Here is a 25,611-nt window from a genome sequence, read left to right as displayed (position 1 = left end):
CTTAAATCTAGCAAAAATTTTTAAAGAAGAAGAACAGAATGATATTTTGCAGATTTAAGGATGAATACAGCTCTCTACTTGGCTACACTCCATGGAAAGAAGGTTATAGGCAGCCATAGGAGCCAACCAAATGTCATGATTCCAAAATCTCAGTTCCACAAGGATTGGCAGCAGTGAGTTGCCACCTGGTTCAACCAGCCAGCTCAGAAGATCCACAAATACAAGTCCCAAACAGCAAAAGTAAACTGAATTTCCCCATACTCTGCATCTAGATCTGTCCAACCATTGGTAAAATACCCATTTCAGGTATCAACCAAAATTTGAGCTAGCAGGTACAGCCTAGAAGAGTTAAAGTAGTTGGTGTCCGTGAGAGAATTACATGGGTCATTGCATCATTGGACAAGTCTACAAAGTCCCTGCAAGGTCATGTGCAGGGACTAGAAGAGTACAGCTCCCAACAACCAGGAGGAGATGTACTTCTGCTGAGTAATCCACAAGGAGAGGAAAGCCAGGGCCATTATAAAGAAGAATGGTAAGGCATTTGCCAGTCTTCTCATGACCCATGCCAATGCATGCCTCCTCAGTATCCAAATAAAAAAACCCAAAGAAGCTATGAACAGAATATGGAAAGGAAGGGGAAAAGATCTGTTATGACACTCCACCAAAGAAGATTTATAAATAAGCATATGAGAAGATGCTCCATCATTGTGATTAGGGAAAAGCAAATTAAAACCACAATGAGATTGAACTATACACCCACTAGAACACTTTCCATATGACCCTGCAGTTCTACTCCTAGGTAAAATGAAGCATATGTCAAACAAAAACATGTACACAAATGTCCATAGAAGCTCTATATGTAACAGCTAAAACACCCAAATGTCCATCAACAGATGAATGGATAAATAAATTGTGGTATATCCTTATAATGGAATACTACCCAGCAGTAAAAAGGAATGAACACGGGTGCCTGGGTGGCTCAGTCGGTTAAGTGTCTGACTTGTTTCAGCTCAGGTCATGATCTCAGGGTCATGAGATCAAACCCCGTGTTGGGCTCTGCACTGATTGTGGAGCTTGCTTAAGATTCTCTCTCCCTCTGCCCCTCCACACTCCCGCCCTGCTTGCACATACGTACGTGCACATACACACTCTCTCTCTTAAGAAACAAACAAAAAAGAATGAGCTATTGATACATGCTACAACTTGAATGAATCTCAACATAATCATGCTGTGTGAAAGAAGCCAGACAAAGAAGATATAGATCATATGATTCTATTTAAATAAAATTCCAGAAAATACAAACTTGTATAAAGTGACATCAGATCAGTGGTTACCTGAAAATAGGAGTAGAATGGGGAGGAACAGGAGTGAGAAATTACAAAGTTTACACAAACAAACTTTTTGGAGTGATCCATATGTTCATTATCTTGTGGTGAATGTATACCTAAGTCAAAAATCTTCAAACTATACACTTTAAATATGTACGGTTTGTTGTGTGTCTTACCTCAAAGTCAAAAAAGCTATAAAAATTCTGTTGAGAACTTCAATAGAAAAGAAGAAATGCAATGGCAACTAGGATATGGAGTAAAGATGACAAGATTGGCATGAAATTAATCCAGATAGATCTCCTGATCTAAGCCTGGAAGGATGTGCTGGATTGGGTAGACAGAAGGGACCAGGGGGTAGGGGTTTGATCGGCAAATGACTACCTGGCTATGTCAAGGCAGAATGGCAGTGGAGGTGCTTTTTAGATGCTGTTGGTACTCCACAGCAGACATGAGCGCTATGACCTGCGATACTAGAATCTTAATGATGTCAGACTTGCGCTTGGGGGTCCACCCTAATTCTGCACCTGGGGTCCTCCACAAAATCCTACTACTACTGTGTCGTTTGGTAAATAAAGTTACACTCAGCATTGAACAGGCACTGGATCACTTGAGCCATGAGGCAGGCAGTAGATGAGAATGACGTTTCAGGAAGACTCTTCAGTGTTATGGATAATAAATGCTGAAGGATTTCGGAGGATGGATAGTTCACAGTAGACTGAACTAACATGAGAAGACTGCCCAGTTGTACTGGTGAGAGTGTGAGCTCCCTGAAGCAGAACGGTGAAGAAGAAAGGGAGCTATTTTAGGAATTAGAAGACACAGTTTCTAGTACCAGCGCTGTCAAGCACAACCTGTGTGATCTGAGACAAATCGCTTAGCTTCTCTGAACCTCTAGCTCCACCTGGAAAATGGAGATAGTAATATCTGTCTGGCTTTCATTAAGGCCTTTGAGACAAAATGTCTCATTTTGTTTTTGTTTTGTTTTGTTTTGTTTTTTAAAGATTTTATTTATTTGAGAGAGAGAGAATGAGAGAGAACACATGAGAGGGGGGAGGGTCAGGGGCAGAAGCAGGCTCCCTGCCGAGCAGGGAGCCCGATGCGGGACTCGATCCCGGGACTCCAGGATCATGACCTGAGCCCAAGGCAGTCGCTTAACCAACTGAGCCACCCAGGCGCCCAAAATGTCTCATTTTGTTAAGATTGGTTAAGATTCTTCTTGGAGAGAGCAATAAAAATCAACTCTGGCTCACTTAGTTAAAAAAGAAAAAACAGCATGCTGGGATATCTCCCTTAGAATCTAAGCCTTTTAACAATCAAGCCTCCAGAAGAGGATGTTCCAGGACAACTCCTGGGGTCTCAAAGGCGGTGTTTGTTCTCCTATCATGATGACCAGACCTTCAGCCGCTCCCAATCTGTGTCTGTCATTCAAAAATTCCAGATTCTGGAAGAAAGAATCTGATTGGCCCAGACTGGGTCTGTTTTCCACTCCTTCATCAACTAGGCATGTTTGGGGGCAGCATCATATAGTAAGGGCATGACTTCTGGTCATCCCTCTCTGTGTATTGGAGGCCATTCCCAGAGAAGGGATGATTGCTGTAATCTGGATAGTCACCCCAAGAGGTTCCTACTACGCAAATACTTGACAAACAAAACATAGCCTCTCACTTCTGAATTCCCCATTGCAGTTAGCATAATTGTGAATAAATAATAAGCCTTTCATACCTAACTGATTGAAAAAAGGAATTGCAGGCCTGGTGGCTTAGCTAAGAGACACTGCCTTCATCCACATGTGAGGCGAGTGGCTGTAGGGATGGGGAGTCCGGAACTGTGCAGCGCAGACAGTGGCCATCATCATGATTGATTGGATGCGGGAAATGAATAAAGGAGAAAAAGAAATTGTAAGTCACCTCTTTTATGAGCCCTGGGAAAGAGCACCACTGACAACAACTGAAGGCTGGGAAGGTGTGTCCTTTGGAGGAGGAAGATAATGAACTCACTTTTTCACACCAAATTGCCAGGATGTAGCTATGCTCTTAGTGGTGATGCCCGTGAGATAGCTAGATTTGGGGGAGTAGAGCCAGATTTGGGGGAGTAGAGCCCTGGGAGGCTGAAGGGAGAGTCTTGTGCTTTGTCCCTTCCAGGCTATAAAGCCGTAAAATTAAGTGAGTTCCTTGAGGAAACAAGAAAGAGCATCAGGCCACCAGCAAGATCTGAGCAGAGTTGGAAAGCGAGAAAGAAAAGAGAAAAGTCAGGAAGGGGCAAGAGAGAGAACACAGTAATATTTATTGAGCGCTGCCTCCTGGACACTAAGTTCCTGGTGAGTCTTTTTGGTGGCAGGAAAGAGAAATCTACAAGAGGCAGCTGAAACACTAAAGGGGAGATTTGTTCTTAGGATAACTGAGCGTTCCCAGAATCTTGTAACCGGAAGAGCAACATGCTCCAAGAAGAGAATGAAGCCAGAAAAAAAAAGCAAAAAACAAAAAAACTGTCACATACTCAGAACTTTCTCTCCATCTTTCATCTTTGCTCCTTTGTATATACTTTCATTTCTCTCTCTCTCCCTCACCTCTCTTCCCAAAATTGGCTCTCTCTGTTACCTTGTCCACAGGGCACAGTGCTCCCAAATTTTAAATTTTCTCTTTTTAGTAGGCCAGCCAGAAATAAGATTGAGGCTCTTGGTCTCAGTTCCAGAGTGCTGAGAAAAAGAATCTACTCCTGTCTGGATAAGGTGTGGTTAGTGGGACAGAATGATTTAGCGGAAGCATGGCTGTGAGGTGCCCATTCTGGGACCAGGGGCATTTTCCAGAGAGGCTGGGTAGACAGCCCAGGAAGGCTTCCACTACAACCATTTACGTTTGCTCTTTTTATTAACTCCCTGAGATGTTTCTCTTTTCCCCCATACAGATCAGGAAACTGGGGCCCGGGGAAGTTAAATGCTACATTCTGGGTCACACGGGGAGAGAGAGGCAGAGCCAGTGTGCAAACCCAGGTGCTGTCTAGCTCCAGAGCCTCTTTTTTCCTCTCTGTCACTCTACAGATTTTTCCAGCAAAGCAAGGCAGCTTTCCAAACTCTGCCAATTTGGAATTTGGAAAGCTATTCCTTTTCTAGGACAAGTCACATAGTAATATTAGACACTATAGTAGAGATTGCTGTTTGGTAGAAAGAGGAGTTAGGATGCCTAAACTGGAAATAATCACAAGTAGTAAAAATAATGAGTAACAGATGCTAAGAGTTCTCAAGGGCTACTAGGAATTATGAATTAGCTCATTAGTGTTCACAACCGCCTTGGGATGGTAAAGAGTACAGTTGCCTCACTTTACAAAGAGGAAACTGAGGTACGGGGCGGGGAGGGGCAGGGTAAATCACTTGTGTCCACTCAAACAGCTAATAAGAGGCAGCGCCAGGCCTCAGGCTCTGGCTCCAGAGCATAAACTCCTGGCCTGGCCACTGTCCTGCTGCCGGTCCTGTGGAGCCAAGAGCAGGATGAAGTCCCTGCTGTGGTTCTTGCAGGCCATCTACATCTTTGATCGTCTAGCCCAAGGACTTGGCAAGTTCTTGACTCTGTTTTAAAGTTCTTGCCCTCGGGGCGCCTGGGTGGCTCAGTCGTTATGCGTCTGCCTCCGGCTCAGGTCGTGATCCCAGGATCCTGGGATCGAGCCGTGCATCGGGCTCCCTGCTCCGCGGGAACCTGCCTCTCCCTCTCCCACTCCCCCTGCTTGTGTTCCCTCTCTCGCTGTGTCTCTCTCTGTCAAATAAATAAATAAAATCTTTAAAAATAATAATAAAAAAGTTCTTGCCCTCTCATTGCAGATGCTGGTAGAAGAGGAGCCTGTGCATTCTCTCTTGAGCTCTGTGCTCCAGGAGGTCTTTGTCACCATCGCTGACCTCAGGTGACACCCACATGCTGCCCCCTGCCCCTTACACATGTCCTGCTTTCTCGGTCAGGGCCAAGACCAGAGCCAACTGACACGTTCCATACTTTTAACTTTTGCAAACTATTTATATAGGGAAGGGGAAGCCAAATCCATGTTTTCTGTGTAAGAAATTTGATTTCATATATGCCACCATCATATCTGAAAGACCTTATTGGAACCTCTTTGGAGTTCAGTTTTGTCCAAAGTATATTCAGTGGAAAGTTACTCTCGTGTGTGCTTCATGACAGTAGAGTTCCACAGTCCAAGAAATTTGGAAGGGCTGCCTGCTGTTTATCTTTCTTGGAGATTTGTATGGCACACTAACTTATTAAAGGCCCCAAGAAATCCTATAGTTAAAACGATTTTTAACTTGGTTCCATCCACCATTCCTCTAACAAACATTCAGCAGAACATCCTTTGGAAAATCATGGTTTACATGTTAGACTATAGCAGGCTTTCCTCCGTAGTTAAACTGGAGGAAAGCCTGGAAGGATATCATTCCAGTACCCTCTTGGGAAGGCGGGGAGGGACAGGGAACAAGGATGGAGGCTCTGAGCCCTGAAACTCTTCCTTCAGCCTTTTGTAAGATTTGTCTAAACAGGCTAACAAGCATGCCCTTTGTCTCTTCCACCAGAATTATACACCAGCTAGTCCACTCATTCCTCCTGGGTTACTTCGACCCCTGCTTACCACTGTCAAATCAAAGTCTTCCCAGCTTACTATTCCTAAACTGTCTTTTCTTAGCTACCAAGGTGTCCACTTGCTATTTGGCTCTGAAGATGGAGCTGATTTGTTCAGTCTTATTACAAAAAGTATAATCACTCTGCCCTCCGTAACGACTCTTATCCAGCTGCAGGAAATCATGCCAAGTGGGTCCTACAACACAGAGGTAACTCCTGCTTTGGTTTAATAACTTGCCATCCATAGGTCAGCTGATCATGGCTCTTTGAGAGTGCATTTGATTTTTTGAAACTAGCCAAAAATCATTTCAGCCAAGTCTGGTGAATAAAATAAGCAGTTAAATTAAATAGCTTTTCCCCCCTCTTTATTTTTTCTTTTTCTTTCTTTCCTTCCTTCTTTCCTTTCTTCCTTCCTTCCTTCCTTCCTTCCTTCCTTCCTTCCTTCCTTCCTTCCTTCCTTCCTTCCTTTCTTTCTTTTAGAGAGAGAGAGCACAAGAGGGAGAGGGAGAGAGAATCTCAAGCTGACTCTGCACTGAGCATGGAGCCCAGTGTGGGGCTCAATCTCATGACCATGAGATCACAACCTGAGCTGAAACCAAGAGCTGAAACCAAACTGCACCACCCAGGTGCCCCTCTCTCTTTTTTTTTTTTTTTAAGATTTTTACCTATTTATTTGAGAGAGAGAGAGAACATGCACACGCAAAAGTGGGGGGAGGGGCAGAAGAAGAGGGACAAGCAGACTGTATACTGAGCCTGACATGGGGCTCCATCCCATGACCCTGTGATCATGACCTGAGCCCAAATCAAGAGTCAGATGCTTAACCGACTGAGCCACCACCAGGTACCCCCCTCTTTATTTTGTCTTCTTTCTTTTTCCCTTCATTCCTTCCTTCCTTGCTTTTGGCTTTAAAATAAGATGAGAGTGTTCATATACGTAGCAGATTTTAGAGTTACCATATGCTAAGCATCATGAGAGGCAACAGAAATACAGCAGTACACTCTCTCATCTGGGGAGCTTATATCCTAGTGTAGAGATAAAACTGCTGATAAATGTATCAGGTGGTAATAAGTGCTATGAAAAAAATAGAACAGGGGTGCCTGGGTGGCTCAGTTGGTTAAGCGTCTGACTCTTGATTTTGGCTCAGGTCATGATCTCAGGGTCCTGGGATCCAGCCCTGTGTCAGGCTCCTGCTCATCATGGATATTCTCTCTCTCTGCCTCCCTCTGCCCCTCCCCCTGCTCACACGCACGCTTTCTCTCTCTCTCTCAAATAAAAAAATCTTTAAAAAAATATTGAACAGGGAAAGAGGAGGATAAAGAGTACTGTGGTTGGGAGGCACAGGGGCTTTTTTACGTAGGGTGGTCAGGGAAAGTCTTCCTGATGAAGTGACAGTTGCAAAGAGGAGCTGGATATCTCTGGAGGAGAAGCTTTCAAGCAGAGAGAAGAGGAAATGCAAAGGCCTTGATTTTCTCCTGCAGCTAGTAAGCTGGTTGGTAAAGCAGTTTCCAAAGGGGACTTTATTCCCTTCTGTTTCAAGATGTCAGAAAGAGTCACAAGTCAAATTTTGAAGCTATCTTGATGATCCTAACTAATTTCCCAAATGCAGTTCCCAGTAATGCTGAGATGTCCATTTAAAATGAATGTATTGCAGGGCACCTGGCTGGCTCAGTGGGTGGCACATGTGACTCTTGATCTGTGGGTTGTAAGCTTGAGTCCCACGGTGGGTGTAGAGATTACTTAAAAATAAAACCTGAAAGAAAAAAAAAAGAAAATGAATATATTGTTTCACCTCAGCTCACAAACCGCCTACCAGTACTTTCACACTGGTTCCGTGCCTTTGAGTAAAGTCTCAAGATAAGAGCCTTAAAAGTGTATATTGTACTTGGTGGAGATGCAAGCTGGTGCAACCACTCTGGAAAACAGTATGGAGGTTCCTCAAAAGGTTAAAAACAGAGCTACCCTATGATCCAGGAATTGCACTACTGGGTATTTACCCAAAGGAAACAAAAATACTAAATCAAAGGGATACATGCACCCTGATGTTTACAGCCTCACTATCATCAGTGGCCAAATTATGGGAAGAGCCCACACGTTCGTTGACTGATGAATGGATAAAGAAGATGTGGTGTGGGGCGCCGGGGTGGCTCAGTCGTTAAGCGTCTGCCTTCGGCTCAGGTCATGATCCCAGGGTCCTGGGATCGAGCCCCGCATCGGGCTCTCTGCTCGGTGGGAAGTCTGCTTCTCCCTCTCCCTCTGACTGCTCCCCCTGCTTGTACTCTCTGTCAAATAAATAAACAAAATCTTAAATAAAAAAAAAAGAAGATGGGGTGCATATATATACACAATGGAATATTACTCAGCCATAAAAAGGATGACATCTTGCCATTTGCAAAGACATGGATCGAGCTAGAGAGTATTATGCTAAGTGAAATAAGCCAGGCAGAGAAAGACAAATACCATATGATTTCACTCTTATGTGGAATTTAAGAAACAAAACAAATGAACATGGTGGGGAGAGAGAGGAAAACCAAGAAACAGACGCTTAACTATAGAGCCCCAGGTGTTGTACGTAAGTGATGAATCACTAAATTCTACACCTTAAAGTAGTATTACACTCTTAACTAACAGGAATTTATTTTTTAAACACCTTATTTTTTGTTTGTTTTTAATTGTTTTAATGATTTTACTTATTTATTTGACAGAAAGAGAGAGAGAGCACAAGCAGGGGGAGCAGCAGAGGGAGAGGGAGAAGCAGGCTCCCCGCTGAGCAGGGAGCCTGATGTGGGGCTTGATCCCAGGACCCTGAGATCATGACCTGAGCCGAAGGCAGACGCTTAACCGACTGAGCCACCCAGGCGCCCCTAACTAACAGGAATTTAAATAAAAACTTGGAAAGAAGAAAAAATAAACTTCTGTGTAGAAGCAAAAAAAAAAAGTGTACAGTGTTGGGGAACTTCATGGTGGGGGTGGGGGCATCACTGATCCTGAGCCTTTTCAGTGTCTCTACAGGCAGACGTTTCAAGCATTCTCTGAGATGCTCCAGAGTTTGGTAGTAGAAGACCCACATTTGGAAAATCTTGACACCATTTTTAAGGTAAATTGGATATCCCCCAGAGAGAAGGAGAAACTATTTCTATTAACTGGTGAAAGTGGAAGAAGAAAATGTGGAAGGATTAAGTTTTAAGAGATAGCAGAGGGGTGCCTGGGTGGCAGAGTTGGTTAAGTGTCTGACTCTTGATTTCAGCTCAGGTCATGATCTCGGGGTTGTGAGATCGAGCCCCTGGTCAGGCTCCATGCTCAGCAGGGAGTCTGCTTGAGATTCTCTCCCTCTCCCTCTGCCCCTCCCCCCACTTGCACACACTTCTCTCTCTCTCTAAAATAAATAAATATATCTTTAAAAAAAGAATAGCAAAGTAGTTGAGAGTATCAGCTGTCAATTTTGCATCAGACTTGGCTTCAAATTCTGACTCTGTGCCATTCATGGGTTATAAATTCAGCAAAGAATGTAATCTCTCAGAGTCTTATTTCTTCACTTTTAAATTGAGGTAATAATTATGGTGAATATTGAATAAATGGCCTTCAGTTAGTGGTTTAATGGTTACTATTATTATTCCTTAAATTGCTATTGCTTACTACCATAGAATGGTTTCAATCAGTGACCAGAGAACAGAGGCACCTCATGAGTGAGTAAATAGGCAGGTGCCTACCAGGCAGGATTCAAGGTCATTAATAACCGCCTGTCCCCACCTGTACCCATTCCAGCATATGCCATTCTATCATTAGGGATTTGTTCATTGGAGTGCATTCACTGCAGTTCAAGCGTCTTACTTTCTTGCCCCTTTTTAAGATGCAGATATCCCAGAAAGGAATAACCCTTTAAACTATTAATCATCTGTGCCTAAGTGTAGATGGACATTTATCTTTGCCACAACTGACCTTAACATTATTTCTCATTCCTCTTCTATTTGTACATCAACACTCCAGCCAGACTGGGTTTCTCCCCTTTATCCAGTTGTGCCTTGTACTTTCCTGTGTTGGCAGCTTAATTCAAGTTGTTTCTTCTACTGAAAATCCCACCTCTTTTTTTTTTTTTTTTTGGCCACATGGGGCCATAAAATGTCACCTTTTTTATGAAGCTCCTACTGGTGAATGTTATCTTCTCCAGGAATCCCTCCCTGACTGTTACAGGCAGATGCAATTTCTCCATCCTCAGAGTTTTTTAATAGCATGACATTGATTTTCTTTCCTTCCAACGGAAGAGAATAGGATAAATAATTGAAGAAAGTGGGATGAAGGGAAAATAAATCTAGAAAGTAAGCCTCTTTGGAAGCCAGCCCACCTGATCCCAAATCTTTATGCCTTATTTGCCTTCCCACCACTTTCATTTCCTACCCAAACTGGCTTATCATTTAGGAAGACGTTTTCGATATAGTAGTGACCTGTGAACCTTCTCTCTCCACGTTTTGTTCAAAGCAGAATAAAGGTGTTATCCCAAATCTTCCTGGTAAACCATTTAGGCTTCCTTTATTTTTCACAGCAAATGGACCCCTGGTTACAATCAACCAAAGACCATGAGCGGGAACGGGCCACAGCCAGCATGGCTCAAGTACTAAAGTGCTTATCCAGACATCTCAGCCTGAAGGTAAGCAGCCCTTCAGTCACACAGGAAGAAGGATCCAAAGCCATCCTATTACTGCCTATTTCCCCTCCAGTGTATGACCCTGAACTGATGATTCAGTTGATGCCCCATGTAATACCATAGCACTTAGCATTATTCACATGTCTGCCCCTCTAAAATTTGAGCAGTTTGAGGCTAGGTACTATGTTTATTAATCTTGCATCCCTGTTGCTTAACACAACAGCTGGAACATAACAATACAGTAAATCTTTTTGAATGAAGGAAGAAAGGAATAAGTGTGACCTGAAAATATCTGATGGTCCACAGTGACTTAGACTCTCTGCAGTGTTACATTTCAAGTAATAAAGTCCAGCAGCAAATGTAAATAAATCAATTTAAATATCTCCCAGCATCTCACAGAGAAAGGTTCTGTGGCTTCTCTTTTAAGTCCTCTCATTTGGGGGCGCCTGGGTGGCTCAGTCATTAAGCATCTGCCTTCGGCTCAGGTCATGATCCCGGGGTTCTGGGATCGAGCCCCACATCGGGCTCCCTGCTCTGCGGGAAGCCTGCTTCTCCCTCTCCCACTCCCCCTGCTCATGGTCCCTCTCTCGCTGTGTCTCTGTCTGTCAAATAAATAAATAAAATCTTTAAAAAACAAACAAATAAATAAATAAATCCTCTCATTTGTCTCTTTCACTCTCTCACTTCTCAGTTCTTCTGAATGCTCCCGCATACGTTCTGAAAGGAGTTCCTCAAAACCAAGGTCCTCCTTCCTCTATCTACTCCTTTCTTCATCTGTGAATCTCTTTCCTCTTTCCTAGTAGATCTTCCAGGCACTAGAGCTTCTCCTGTTTTCCAGCCATCATTTCTCCAGTCTGCATAATAAGGTAGAATTGGAAGAAAAGTTTGTGGGGTAGGAATTCTAGGTCCTAATGCTAATTTTCCTTAAGGGAATTTGTCCTTGATATGAATATTCTAACAGTCATGCTTATTAAAAGGATGACATCAGGGCGCCTGGGTGGCTCAGTCAGTTAAGCGTCTGCCTTCGGCTCAGGTCATGATCCGAGGTCCTGGGATCAAGCCCCGCATCGGGCTTCCTGCTCAGCGGGGAGTCTGCTTCTCCCTCTCCCCCTGCTTGTGTTCCCTCTCTCACTGTCTCTCTCTCTGTCAAATAAATAAATAAAATCTATAAAAAATAAAAATTAAAAAAAAGGATGGCATCCCACTAACTTTCTCATTTCTCCCATTGGAAGTACATCTAAACTTTCCACCTCCTTACTGAAGTAAATTCAGTCCCTCAAACTATGCTACTTCCTTTTTTCTCTCTTTAGTCAATGAAAACAAGTAACTTCTAGCCATCACTGACTACCCTATTATTCCATCATCACATTGTTCTTCCTTCTACATTCTTCCACCTCTAATGTTGGCTGCAGACTAAAGAAGAGTTTCACATGACTCCCTCTTATACACAATCTCTCTCTAGGCCCTGAAGATCTTCCTTAGAGTTTTCTTCCTAGGGAGAACTGATAATATAAGGGTGCTAAACCTAGGTGCCATTGGAGTCTGTGAACATCTGGAAAGCAGTAGGCAGAATTTTGTGTGATGTAGTCTTCTGGAGCTTTCTGGAAGGCCCATAGCTTTTCTTAAATCAACTTAATTGAGTTGTTCTTATCATCCAGAGATAGTCAGTATTCACAATTTTATTTATTCCTTCTGAGAACGTTTGTGCATGAGTGTGCACTTTAGTTCCTTTTAGTTCTCCACATGTGGCCAGAGTTATCATCTTGAAACCCATGTCACTCTTTTGCTCCAATGATTTCCAGCGGTTCCTAGAATACAAGATCTTGTATGATCTAGTTCCTGCCTTCCTCCTTGCACTCCCTGACGTACTCCAGCGACACTGGCCTCCTTTCTATTCCTTACCATATAAAGCTCTTCCTGCCTCATGGCCTTTGCACTTACTACTTCCTCTGCTTGGAATGACCTTCCCCAACTCTTCACATAGCTAACTCCTCCTCATTCTTTAGTGCTTAGTTCAAATGCTTCCACCTCAAAAAGGCCTTTGCTTACAAATAGATCTATGCTTACGCTCTGTCTTATCACTCTCTTTCCTTCCTAGGGCTTCTTAGGATGAGGTTATCTTGTTTGATTGTTTCTTTATTGACTTATTGTCTGTTTTTCTCTTAGAGATTGTAAATTCCATGGGTGGTTATGCTTGTCTTGTTCACCATAACATCCCCGGTGCCTAGCACAGAATATGTCACATAGGAGATTCAATAAATGTGAGTCAGCTCATGTCCCTTCTCTGTTCAAAACTCTCTAATGGCTTCCCATTTCACACAGAAAAAATCCAAAATCCTTACAATATTCTCTAAGTTGCTGTACCATCTACCTCATCTACCTCCTATTTCTTTTGCTCTTATTTGCTATTCTCTCTGCCTGGGAATGCTTGTCTCCCAGATCTCTATGTGGCTCCATCCCTCATTTCAACATTAGTGAGGTCTTCCCTCGTCATTCTAAAACAGCAATTCCTGTCTTTTTTCTGTGCATTCTTTTCTCACCACAGCGTTTTTGACCATTTAGTATATAATACGTTTTATTTCTTTGCTATTTTGTGTTCCTGCAACTAGAATATCACCTCCATGACCAGGGATGTTGTCTTTTGTCCACAGCTTGTATCCCCCATGTCAGTCACAGTGCTGTGGCCAGAAGTGTCGTTCTCATAACCGTTCCCAGTTCATAAGTGACGCTCAGTCCTCTTGATGGGATGAATGGTTATGTCAGTGAATGGAAGACATGGCACAGCTTTGTGCAGGTGTTGCTGTGTTGACTGTAAAGAGGTGAAACAGGCTGCTCTTCACAATATCTCAGTCCATTTTTCTAAAGAGCCGCAGAAGAAATTTCTCTTTGCTTCAGTGAATCCCAGGAACAGTTGTGCTTCCTCTGCATGGGTATTTGCTGCTGATCTTAAGGGCAGTGTGAATCATATTATATGGGACATAGTGTGTACCTCCACATTAGCCCTGAGAAAGTTCCGAGCCTAGCTCTGTGGCCTACCTTGAGCAAATGATTATGCATTCTGCATGCTAACCAAATTCATAACATTTATTTTTGCTACTTTCATTTTCTAACTTGTCTTTGTTGATTTACTTTTTACTTTTTTAATTTACTTTTTTCATTATTTATTTTAAATTATATTTTTTCCATAATAAGGCAAAATATCAATAAATTTTTTTAAAAGATTTTTATTTATTTATCCGACAGAGAGAGACACAGGGAGAGCAGGATCACAAGCAGGGGGAGAGGGAGAGGGAGAAGCAGGCTTCCCACTGAGCAGGGAGCCCGACGTGGGGCTCGATCCCAGGATCCTGGGATCATGACCTGAGCCAAAGGCAGATGCTTAACGACTGAGCCACCCAGGCGCCCCTAAACAAATTTTTTTAATTGTATTAAATTGTGCACCTCAACTTCGCATCCAGCTTTTTCACTTAGCAGACTAGCACATTTTCCCACCTTTTTATAAATTCCTAGGATACTTGATTCCTAATGGTTTATTCATAGAGTGGTTGTACCATAGTTCTCTTTACTATTGGGCAATGATTTCCAATATGTGGCCTTTAAAAACAGTACTAGAAAGAACATCTTTTTTTTTTCTTCATTTTTTTAAAAGATTTTATTTACTTATTTGACAGAGAGGCAGAGCACAAGCAGGGGGAGCAGCGCAGAGGGAGAGGGAGAAGCAGGCTCCCTGCTATGCACAGTGTCCTATGTGGAGCTTGATCCCAGGACACTGGGATCATGACCTGAGTAGAAGGCAGACACTTAACTGACTGAGCCACCTAGGCACCCCTATTGATTTTTCATTTTTATAAAAATGTGTTTTATTTTAAAACACGTCTATAAAAGTAGAAATCACATAAAAATACAGATTACTCTGGCATGTTAGCAAAATAGCTTCTGGCTGGACTTGAGCATAGAAGTACTCTATGTTTGAGGGCATCTAGAAATCACAGCCCAACTGGATCCTATCATCAGCCCTTGTCACTAATCTGTAAACAATAATTTCATGTAGTTAAATTTAGCACTTTTTAACTAGTACAAAATCGAAACATAATCATTTCCTATATAACACCACTTTAAAATGTTCTTTCTTAGGTCTGAGCAGATAAGGGCACCATTGTTTCTAACATTTGAAAAACCTGATTTAAAAACAATGTTGGGCGCCTAGGTGGCTTAGTTGGTTAAGCGACTGCCTTCGGCTCAGGTCATGATCCTGGAGTCCCGGGATTGAGTCCCACATCAGGCTCCCTGCTCAGCAGGGAGTCTGCTTCTCCCTCTGACCCTCTTCCCTCTCATGCTCTCTCTCATTCTCTCTCTCTCAAATAAATAAATAAAATCTTTAAAAAAAAACAATTAATGTTAATAGAAATAACAGGTTTTAGCTTTTTTGTTCCATTTGGAACATATGGGAAGGTCATCAATTTATTTTTATTTTTTTTAAGATTTTATTTATTTATTTATTTGACAGAGAGACAAACAGTGAGAACAGGACCACAAGCAGTGGGAGAGGGAGAAGCAGGCTTCCCATGGAGAAGGGAGCCCAATGCGGGGCTCGATCCCAGGACTCTGGGATCATGACCTGAGCCAAAGGCAGACACTTAACGACTGAGCCACACAGGCACCCCAGAAGGTCATCAATTTAAACAAGAAATTAGTGTTTCGCGTTTTTTTTTTAAAGTAGAATTTAATCCTTTTAGAATGAACATCTTTTTCATTTTTCAGATTGCTGATTTAGGTTAGACTTTGTCCTATTTAATACCATCTGATGGACATAGTGTATCTACACCTGTTAAATGTTTACCCTAAAGAGATCCAAGGGCTGAATGTGACTCTTGCACTTTCCTGAGTAGGGGGTAGAAATGGAATTACTTCTCAAGAATTCAAATCTAAGGCATAAAATGCACCTGTATGCTAATGGCATTTTTTCTTTTTCTTCCTAACTAGCTTCCACTGCGATTCCAAAGGCTTGGGCACCGAGTGGCTCTGCTGGCGCTACTGTGTGGGGACCCAGTGAAGGAGGTAGCGGAGGAGGCCGCGGCGGGCACGCACTACCTGCTGCATGTCACCCTAAGGCTGAAGTGTAAGGTGCTGCTGAAGGCAGCGAGGCCCCGAGTCAGTCCTAGCACAGTGCAAGCACCAGCCCTCTTTGTGCCCTCATTCCCCACCTTCTAGAAAGACTTCTTACCGTGGTTTATAAAAAGAAAGGTACATAGTCCGCAGGCAGAGATGAAGCAACACTGACTTAATAATCAAAATCAGGAACTGGATCATGCCCATCAGTGTCGGCCATCTGCATGGCCATGGAGTTGGAGCAGCTAAACACGTGGCCCTGTGGACAAACTGGAGTGATTAGTTTGGTCAGAAGTGGAAGAAGTTCTTGCCATCATTTGGGCCTTCATTTATTTATTTATCCCATAAATGTTTTCTGAGTGCTTACTCAGGATCTAAGAGTAACCAGAACACAAGTGGTCCAATCCTTACATACCATGTAGTCTAGTGGGGGAAACAAACAATCAAAGAATCAGCAAATAACTCTGTTATTATAAACCAAGATAAGTGCTAAAGGGGAATTGCAGGGGCCATGAGGAAGAATCCCATCTAGTTGTGGGGTTCAGAAAAGGCCTCTCTGAAGATAACCTGAAAAATAAGAAACATTAGCCAGGTAAAGATGTAAGAAGAGCATATTGAGCAGAGGGAGAAGGAGGTATGAACTTGAGGAGTTTGCAAAATAGAAAGAGGGCCACTGTGGTCAAAGAATGAACCATTGCCCCCCCCTCCACCTAAGAGACACTTTAGAAGATATCTAGCCCAGTGTCCCGCCAGCGTTTGCATCTCAGTCTAATCTACCCCCACCAAGTAGTTGCCCTGCCTGGGCTTCTTCATCCCAAGGAAGCTCTGTGCTTCCCAAAATGGCCATCGCATCTCTGGGCAGCTCTGAGTATGAGGACTGTCTACCAAGACATATAGCCAAGGAAATACAACTGATAATTCATTCAACAAATATTTATGAAGCACTTACTGTCCTAGGGGTACCTTGGTGAACAAGAAAGATGAAGTCCTGGAACACTTCATCTAAAACTAATGATGTAATGTATGGGGATTAACATAAGAATAAAAAAAAAAGAAAAAAAAGCAAACAACACAACACAATATGAAACAAAATAAAAACACATAAGCAGCAAAAAAAAAAAAAAAAAAAAAAGACGAAGTCCCTTCCCCCAGGTTTATTTTCCAGTTGGAGAGACAGTATCCTCAACCAAGCACTCAAAGACTTCCCATGAATAAATTTCCAACAAACATGAGTCACACGCAACATGAAAACAAAGCACTGTGAGGGAGTATTGACAGACTCATTAATCAGCAAAACTAGACACAGAGAGAGTTCTGACATCAGAATTATCAGACACTGCAAAACTGTATGATTTTTTATGGGGACCTAAGCTTCATAACGAAACCCCTCAAAAGTCCTCACCAGTGGCAGAATGGTTTGGCATGGTTATACTTCCAAATCACTCAAAAGTTCTGTTCTTACAAAAAGCGCTTTTCTTTTTCTTTCAGACTTTTTAATATATTGTCCAACAACAGAGGGGGAAAAAATCCGCCTTCAGATTAACACATACTCCATACCCCAGGCATTTTTATCCAAGTAAGAAAGATAAGAGGAATGAGATCTTAGGATTCACTTCAACCTCGGGATTGACCAGACTTGCAAAATCAAGAAAAAAGAAATAAGCCAGAAAGTAATATTTCATGTTTCCTTCTCAGGTATCAGTTATGACAAAAATCACCCAAGCTTGAGAAGAACAATGAAAAAGTGTCGAGAACTCCTAGAACTCTACAATATTAAACGGTTCTACAGTTGTCCCTTCAAAATTGCCCAGGTAATCAGAATGACTAAAATTATAAAGACAACTTGAAATGCTGGAGAGGATGGGAAATCACCGGAAGTCTCATACATTTTGTCATGAGAATGTAAATTGGTAAAACCGCTTTGGGAAAAGTTCTTGCAATTTCTTATAAAACTAAACATAAGATTGCCCAGAGAATTTGCTCCCTAAACATTCTATAGTTTGGAGACGAGGCACCATGGTTGTGACTCTTGTACACCTTGTTCTATTAGTGTAATGGTTTAGATCAATCTGTCAGTGGGCCCAGTATCACTGTTTGAATATCTCTTCAGACAAGCTCTGCTCCCATTGATTGCTCTCCTAACCTTAGCTAGCCTCTTGCAAGTGTAAACTCTTGTCCAAAAAGGAACTGCTAAAAAACAAACAAACAAACAAACAAGCAAAACAAAAAAAGGAGCTTTTAGAGGCTGGTAGTTGATCTGACAAACCATACGCTTTTTAATTAATATATGTATTCATTATTCAACAAATATTTAAGCATCTACTAGCTACCCAGCATTCTGTTAGGGTATGGGGGAAAAAAGAAAACCTACAAATTTTACTCAAGTAGGGTCTAAGGTGTCAGGCAGTTTAAATTCTCTGTGTGTCTGTTTCCTTATCTGTACAGAGGATCTGTAAAAATTGGGTTGTAAGGGTTAAACGAGATATTGTATGAAAATGCTTTGCTTAGTGCCTGTCATACAGTAAGTGCCCAGTAAATTATACCTGTTATAATCATGTGAAGGACCTTATACACTGCCAAGTACAATGAGAAGCAGAATGAAACATTCTTTTAATGTATTTTCTCCAGCCAAGGTATTTTAGCTATGGCTGGGACCCTTTGAGCTATAGAGCACTAAGGCCTTTCCTTTAGTCCTGTTCCTATAAAAAAAAAGTGTGACTCTTTCTGAGGATCTCAGTAATGAAACCTCTTTCTAAAAATCAGAACTGTAAAAAGCCATGCACAGACCCTAGTTGGCATTTGGGTTGCTTCTAGTTCTTTACTTTTGTAAACAAGACAGAAATAACAGCCTTGTACATATTTGTATGCCTCTCTGATTAACATAACAAAATTAAGATAATATCCCTTGTTCAGGGTTCTATCATACTAAGTCTTTTGAGAATTCATCTTCAGGGCGCCTGGGTGGCTCAGTCATTTAAGTGTCTGCCTTCAGCTCAGGTCATGATCCCAGGGTCCTGGGATCGAGCCCCGCATCAGGCTCCCTGCTCAGCCAGGAGCCTGCTTCTCCCTCTCCCACTCCCCCTGCTTGTGTTCCCTCTCTAGCTGTCTCTCTCACTGTGTCAAATAAATAAATAAAATCTTTAAAAAAAGAAAAAAAGAAAGAAAGAAAGAAAATTCATCTTCTCTGAATTATTTTCAGGTCTTCGAAGTTTTTCTCAATTCAAATGAGCTTTGCCAGTTTGTAATGACTATATTGGATAGCCTGGAAAATCTGAAACATCCCTCCACCCAGCAATCAGCAGGAGAATTGCTGCTAACATTGGTGAAAAATGCAGAGTCCCGATTTGAGAAGGTAAAAAGTTCAGTAGCCATTTGCTGGGTTTGAAATATTGGCAAAACCTCTCCCCTCCTGCAGCTGCTGAGGTCTCTTCGGCTGCTCCTGTTTAGCAGAGAGTAACAACTGAACGGGTCCAGGGTCCATGGGTCAGTCGACTTCCATTCAACAAGCATGTAATAAACAGCCACTGTGTGTGCAACTAGGGATGGATAGTTTTTAAAATCCAAGGTGTGCTCCATATTTTCCAGAACGGTATAGTTTTGGGGGAAGATATAATTAGCACTTATGAGAAGGTAACTTCAAATTTAGATCCTCATCCAAGCTAATTAAAGGTGTTAAACTTTAAAAAATCAAGCCATGGGGCACCTGGGTGGCTCAGTCGTTAAGCGTCTGCCTTCGGCTCAGGTCATGGTCCCAGGGTCCTGGGATCGAGCCCCGCATCGGGCTCCCTGCTCAGCGGGAGGCCTGCTTCTCCCTCTCCCACTCCCCCTGCTTGTTCCCTCTCTCGCTGTGTCTCTCTCTGTCAAATAAATAAATAAAATCTTTAAAAATAAATAAATAAATAATCAAGCCATAATCAATCCTAGGAGGAGGCCAACTTAGTAAGCTAAAATCAACAGATTTTATTTAAATGTATCTGAAGTTGACACAGCAAGAAATAACAATATAATTATATCATTTAGAAATGTGAGAGGAGGGGCACCTGGGCGCTCATTTGGTTAAGTGTCTGCCTTCGGCTCAGGTCATGATCTCGGGGTCCTGGGATCAAGCCCAGCATTGGGCTCCCTGCTCGCTGCCTGCTCAGCAAGGAGCCTCCTTCTCCCTCTCCTGCTCCCCCTGCTTGTGTACTCACACGCACTCTGTCAAATAAATAAATAAAATCTTTAAAAAAAATATGAAAGGACATACTGAAAGAGATAAAAGGGATAAAAATAGTCTCTAGAAAGCATACCTGGGGAATAGGCAGGAGAGAGCCTCGAAGTACCACTGGACTTTTTAAATTGATACGTGTTGCACTTTGATAAAAATGAAAATTAATTTTAAAATGATGAAAACCCACTTTTTAACCTATTAAAATAGCAAAGATGCAAAAAGAATAATGTGATGAGAACATGGTGAGATGGGCCATTGTATCAGTTGTGTACTTTCAGCTGTAAAAAAGACCAACTCTGAGAAGCTTACACACAATTTAAGTTTAAAGGGTTTATCTTTGGGGCACCGTGGCACAGTAGGTTAAGCGTCTGACTCTTGGTTTCAGCTCAGGTCATGATCTCAGGGTCATGAGATGGAGCCCCACATCAGGCTCTGCACTCAGCGGGAAGTCTGCTTGAGACTCTCTCCCCCTCCACCTCTGCCCCTACCCCAACCCCGCGCATGCGCCTCTTTCTTTCTCTTTCTCTCTCAAATAAATAAATAAATCTTTAAAAATAAATAAAGGTTTATCTTCTTCTATAATAAGAAGTCTGGAAGTATTTTCTAGGCTTGGTTCAGCAACTCAGCAGTGTTACCAAAGAGGCAGGGGCTTTTCCATCTGCCGTGTTGCCCGTTCATGCAGTCATAAGGTGATTGCACAGCAGTTTCAGACTTTATGAGCAAATAAGGCTGTATCCAGCCAAGAAGAGAGATGTTGCCTTCCTTTTGTCCCTGTAATCAGGGAGAAAATTGTTTCCCAAAAGCCACTAACACATTTTTTCCCATATTTCATTGGCCAGAATTGCATCGCATGCCAGCTTAAACCAGCTTCTGGCAACTGGGCATAAGGAGGGCCATTTTATTACAAGGGTGGTGAGGACTGCCTCTCTGAGAGGCTGACATTTCCACAGAGACTTGAAGCCATGAGTCTGGGAGTGGGCAGAGTAGGTCAAGCAGAAAAATGGACCAAAGCCCAATGGCTCCTGTTTCCTGAGTATGGTGGACATCTCTGGGTGAAAGGCAAGTATGGTTTCCTCTGGCATTCTCAGAGCAGAGTGGAAAAAAATTCCAACTTCCTTGCAACACTTTTACTAGTTTGGTTTATTATAAAATCAATATATAGTCATCAAGGAGAAATTAAAAAATATGCGAGCAAAAAAATAAATATCCCATCATTCAAAGTCACATTATTAATATCCTTGTAAGTTCTTCTAAATCATTTTATATATGTATACATACATACAGATCTATTTTAAGTAGTTTTTTTTAAAAGATTTATTTATTGGGTCACCTGGGTGGCTTAGGCGGTTAAGCGTCTGCCTTAGCTCAGGTCATGATCCCAGAGTCCTGGGATTGAGCCCCATGTCAGTCTCCCTGCTCAGTGGGGAATTGGCTTCTCCCTCTGCCCCCTCCCTCTTGCTTGTGCGCTCTCTTGCTCTCTCTCTCTCAAATAAATAGATAAAATATTTTTTAAAAAGATTTATTTATTTGAGGAGGGAGAGAGAGAGCGAGAGAGTGGGGGAAGAAGGACAAAGGGAGAATCTTTAGCAGACTCTGGCTGAGCACGGAACCTGATGTGGGGTTCATTCTTACAACCCATGAGATCAGGACCCACGAGATCACAACTACAGCTGAAACCAAGAGTGGGACGCTCAACCAACTGCCCACCCAGGTGCCCCTTAAGTATTTCTGATAATACTCTTTTAAATACTAAAAATTCTTGACACCTCCAGGACCTTTCAGAAATAGCTACAGTATCCTCGGTAACCGTCATTGTCCCACGGGATTAAGGTCTTAGTGATTTGTTTTCCTTCTTCAGGTACCAGAAATTATGGGAGTTATCTGTGCCCGGCTATGCATAATCAGCCAGCCTAGAGTCCGACGACAAATCATAAATACTGTGAGTTTGTTTATCTCCAGGCCCAAGTACACAGATATAGTGATCAACCACCTTCTGTGTCATCCAGTACCATATGACAGGTAACAGAACCTGGTACAGCCTCTGAATTAACCTGGGGTGTGAGACACAGCCCCCGGTATTGTGGAACGTGGATGCTCTCAAAAATCTAATGATATTCTTTTTTTTTTTAAAGATTTTATTTAGGGGCGCCTGGGTGGCTCAGACGGTTAAGCGTCTGCCTTCGGCTCAGGTCATGATCCCAGGGTCCGGGGATCAAGTCCCGCATCGGGCTCCCTGCTCCTTGGGAGCCTGCTTCTCCCTGTGCCTCTCTCTCTCTGTCTCTCATGAATAAATAAATAAAATCTTTAAAAAAAAAATAAAATAAAGATTTTATTTATTTATTTATTTGAGAGAGAGAATGAGACAGAGAGCATGAGAGGGAGGAGGGTCAGAGGGAGAAGCAGACTCCCCGCTGAGCAGGGAGCCCGATGCGGGACTCGATCCCGGGACTCCAGGATCATGACCTGAGCCGAAGGCAGTCGCTTAAGCAACTGAGCCACCCAGGTGCCCCTGCCTTTTCAACTCTTTCGATCTGGACTACACACTCGATCCCAGATCGATCACACTGGGAGTTTTAGGGGTGAGGCGCTGGCATTGGTATTTTAAAAAAATCTTCCGGGTGATCTGAGTGGGTGTCCAGGGCTGAGAACCACCAGATGGATCCCTGTGATTCCAGCTTCAGAGGAAGAAGGGAATCCTTGGTCCTCTGCCTATTTCAAGAGAAGCAGAATTCTCCTTGATCTTCCCTCTTCTGTCTTAGGGATTGGAGCAGATTCTAGATACCCGACTGCCTCTTGTATGCAGGGGACAGAGTTACTGTGTGTTAAAACCCCTTTTTCCTCATGGACTTGGCATTCCTCCCTCTTGCCTCCATGGAACTGGGGTAGAACGATGGTAGGGTTTTCTTTCTTTCTTTCTTTCTTTTTTTTTTTTTAAGATTTTAGTTATTTGAGAGAGAGTGAGAGAGAGAGCACGAGTGGGGGAGAGGGGCAGAGGGAGAGGCAGAAGCAGGCTCCCGGCTGAGCAGGGAGCCTATACGGGGCTCAATCCCAGAACCCCGGGATCATGACCTGAGCCGAAGGCAGACACTTAACCGACTGAGCCACCCAGGCGCCCCTGCTCTAATGATATTCTTGTAGAAGAGATAAGATATAGACAGATACCTGCAATGTAAGTCAGAATATAATGCATAAATATAAGGAAACAATCCAACAAATCCAGAATGAAGAACATTTTATAAGACAGCTGGACTGAACTCTTCAAAAAAGTTAATGACATGAAATAAAAAATGTGCTGGTGCAGTATTCTAAATAAAAAGACACTAAAGAGACATAACCACATGCAATATGTGAACTTGATTGGATCCTGGATGAAAATAAAAGCTATAAAAAGAAAATTCTGGGAAAATTAAATATAGACTCTGTAATAGATTACTGAATTAATGTAACTTTCTTAGGTATGAAATGGTAATGTGGTTATACAGAAAAATGTTCTTATTCCTAGGAGATCAATTTACTGAAGTGATTTAGAGGTAAATATCATGATGTCTGCAATGTACTTGAGATTTAGCCAAAAACATAAACACAAATAAGAAAATAAAAATATACCCATAAATAAGAATAAATCATATAGAGGAACAAACAAGATGCTTTTTTTTAGACTTGTGGCTTTCAGAGGTGGAGACACCCTGGAAGTTCCAGGAGATCCTTTCCAGGGAAGGCAATGAGGCATTAGGAGAAGGTTCTGGGCTCCCACCCCCTTCAAACAGAGCGTCATCTGTCTCTTATTTTTCTTTTTTTTAAATATAAGCTCTATGCCCAACGTGGGGTTCAAACTCATGACCCCAAGATTGAGTTGCATGCTCTACCGACTGAGCCAGCCAGTTGCCCCAGAGGGGCATCTCTTTTTGTCTGCTTTATATATTGTGATGCTGGGTAATTACTGTATTTGAAGAAAAGATTTCTTAGCTTTAAACTGTTTGAAAACCACTTTCAGTGAATGGTTCTCATAGTGTCTTGGTGTAGTGCTGATTTTTTTTAGTGATTTTTTTTGCTGATTTTGATTGGTTTAAGCTAAACTTAAGATGCTCTACCACTAAATCAAATAAAGGAAGATTTTTACCCATCCAAAGAAAAAAATGAATTAATATATATCTATTTTTTAAATATTCTTTTGGGGCACCTGGCTGACTCAGTCGGTAGAGCATGTGACTCTTGATCTCAGGGTGGTTAAGTTCAAGCCCCATATTGGGTGTAGAGATTACCTAAAACTAAAATCTTTAAAATAAATTAAAATAAAATAGAATATTCTTTTATATATTTCTCTAATACATTATTGTTAAATCTTTACTACTTGCTTCAGCTTATCTACACTAGATCCTTTCATGAAACATATGATTTAGTACAAAATATTAAATATACTTAGTTATTTTAAAGTGTAACTTCAGCATTATTTTATTGTTTGTATTTTTTCTAGCTCTTGGATGAATTTGAGAACCTACTGCTTTAGATCATATGAGAATTGTGGAATCTGCTAGAAATGAAAATGGCATAGTCAGGGAACTTCATTCTTACTATGTTTTTGATCATTTACCTAAAGTCTGTTAGTTGATTACATGCAGATTGGGGTGATTGTTTTTAGGAGTCTATTCAAAGCATCTGCTCCGTGCAAAGTACTGTTTGGCCTGGAGAGATAAGGGACAGGACACGGACCCTGCCCTCAGGTAGCACACGGTCTGGGAGTAGACACAGACTAATAATAGGATCCCAAAGCAAAATAAGAGAATTCTGTGGAAGCTCATAGGAGGTGACTTAACTAGATGAAAGACTGGGGAAGAATTTCTAAAAGGAGGGCTATCCCAAGCTGAGTGTTTAGTGTAAATTAGCCAAGTAGAAGGTGGGACAGGGCAGTGGAAAAGGCATTCCAGACAGAAGGGATGGCAAAATGAAACACAAGGAAGGTATGAAACAGCTTGATGAATGCCCATTCCCAAAGGGATGATGGGCAAATAAAAACCATGTCACATCTACGGGATCAGTATCACTGGAGGCGAAACCTGTCCCATATTTTTAGCAGACTCTCCAGATGATTTTTTTCACACTAAAATATCTAAACCATTGCCTTATAGGCTAACATGTGTGTTTTCCTAATTCAGATGCAGTCCCAGCACACTTACAACTATGCAGCAGACCAAAAGCATTTTTGAAACACTTCTTTCACAATAAATAGCTTTTCAAATTCATTTACTCCCTCAGGAATTCAGAGAGAAAAAAAAAACAAGGATAAGTAAGTATAGGAATTTCTTAATTTCATCCCAAGAATGAATGTTCATTTTCTATTGTCCAGTTCACCAGCTATGAAACTTTTCAGCCTTTCACATTGCCTTAATGGCCTTCTCTTTAGGACCTTCTTACTTCGTTTTATTCACAAATTAGAATTATCAGAGTAGGGAGTGAAATGTTGGAATAGTTCTTAAGCCTCTCAGTTTTTAGAGTGATTCTGATACATAGACAACTAGAAGACCACACTTGCTCTAGCACACAAAGATACCTAGGTAGATTCCGAAAATAAGACAATGGAGTAAAACCATGAGTAATTCCCGATCTTCCCCCTGCCCCCATAATGCTCCTTTACAGTGTTTATATACTGTGTGTGTGTGTGTGTGTATGACATATATACATATATATGACTCAGGCCCTACCTTCGAGTCAACGATAGAAAAAAGTTATTA

At 42.0% G+C, this 25,611-nt stretch overlaps 1 protein-coding gene across 9 annotated transcripts in view; it reads left to right on the top strand.

Annotated features, from left to right (window-relative positions):
* MROH8 (maestro heat like repeat family member 8) overlaps positions 1–25,611 on the top strand; it is a 60,559-nt gene that overhangs the window by 12,043 nt on the left and 22,905 nt on the right. For 8 of the 9 annotated variants that reach the window (XR_010405836.1, XR_010405835.1, XR_010405837.1 and 5 more), the window contains exons 5-12: positions 5,140–5,219; positions 5,988–6,132; positions 8,923–9,018; positions 10,462–10,566; positions 15,547–15,682; positions 17,368–17,483; positions 18,872–19,024; positions 21,741–21,901. Coding sequence is in view for 6 of the 9 variants with exons in the window: in XM_064573142.1 (XP_064429212.1) it covers positions 5,140–5,219; positions 5,988–6,132; positions 8,923–9,018; positions 10,462–10,566; positions 15,547–15,682; positions 17,368–17,483; positions 18,872–19,024; positions 21,741–21,901 (992 nt within the window). In the remaining 3 variants the exon portion in view is untranslated. The remainder of the gene's footprint in view (positions 1–5,139; positions 5,220–5,987; positions 6,133–8,922; positions 9,019–10,461; positions 10,567–15,546; positions 15,683–17,367; positions 17,484–18,871; positions 19,025–21,740; positions 21,902–25,611) is intronic. The other variant, XM_064573141.1, reaches the window with a different exon arrangement.

This window comes from Mirounga angustirostris, unplaced genomic scaffold (assembly GCF_029215605.1).
Source record: "Mirounga angustirostris isolate CCGP_5_RB_7025 unplaced genomic scaffold, mMirAng1.0.hap1 SCAF_10, whole genome shotgun sequence".
Classification (NCBI taxonomy): Eukaryota; Metazoa; Chordata; class Mammalia; order Carnivora; family Phocidae; genus Mirounga; species Mirounga angustirostris.
The sequence above is the reverse complement of the archived record's forward strand: the minus strand, read 5'-3'. Positions and strand labels throughout refer to the sequence as shown.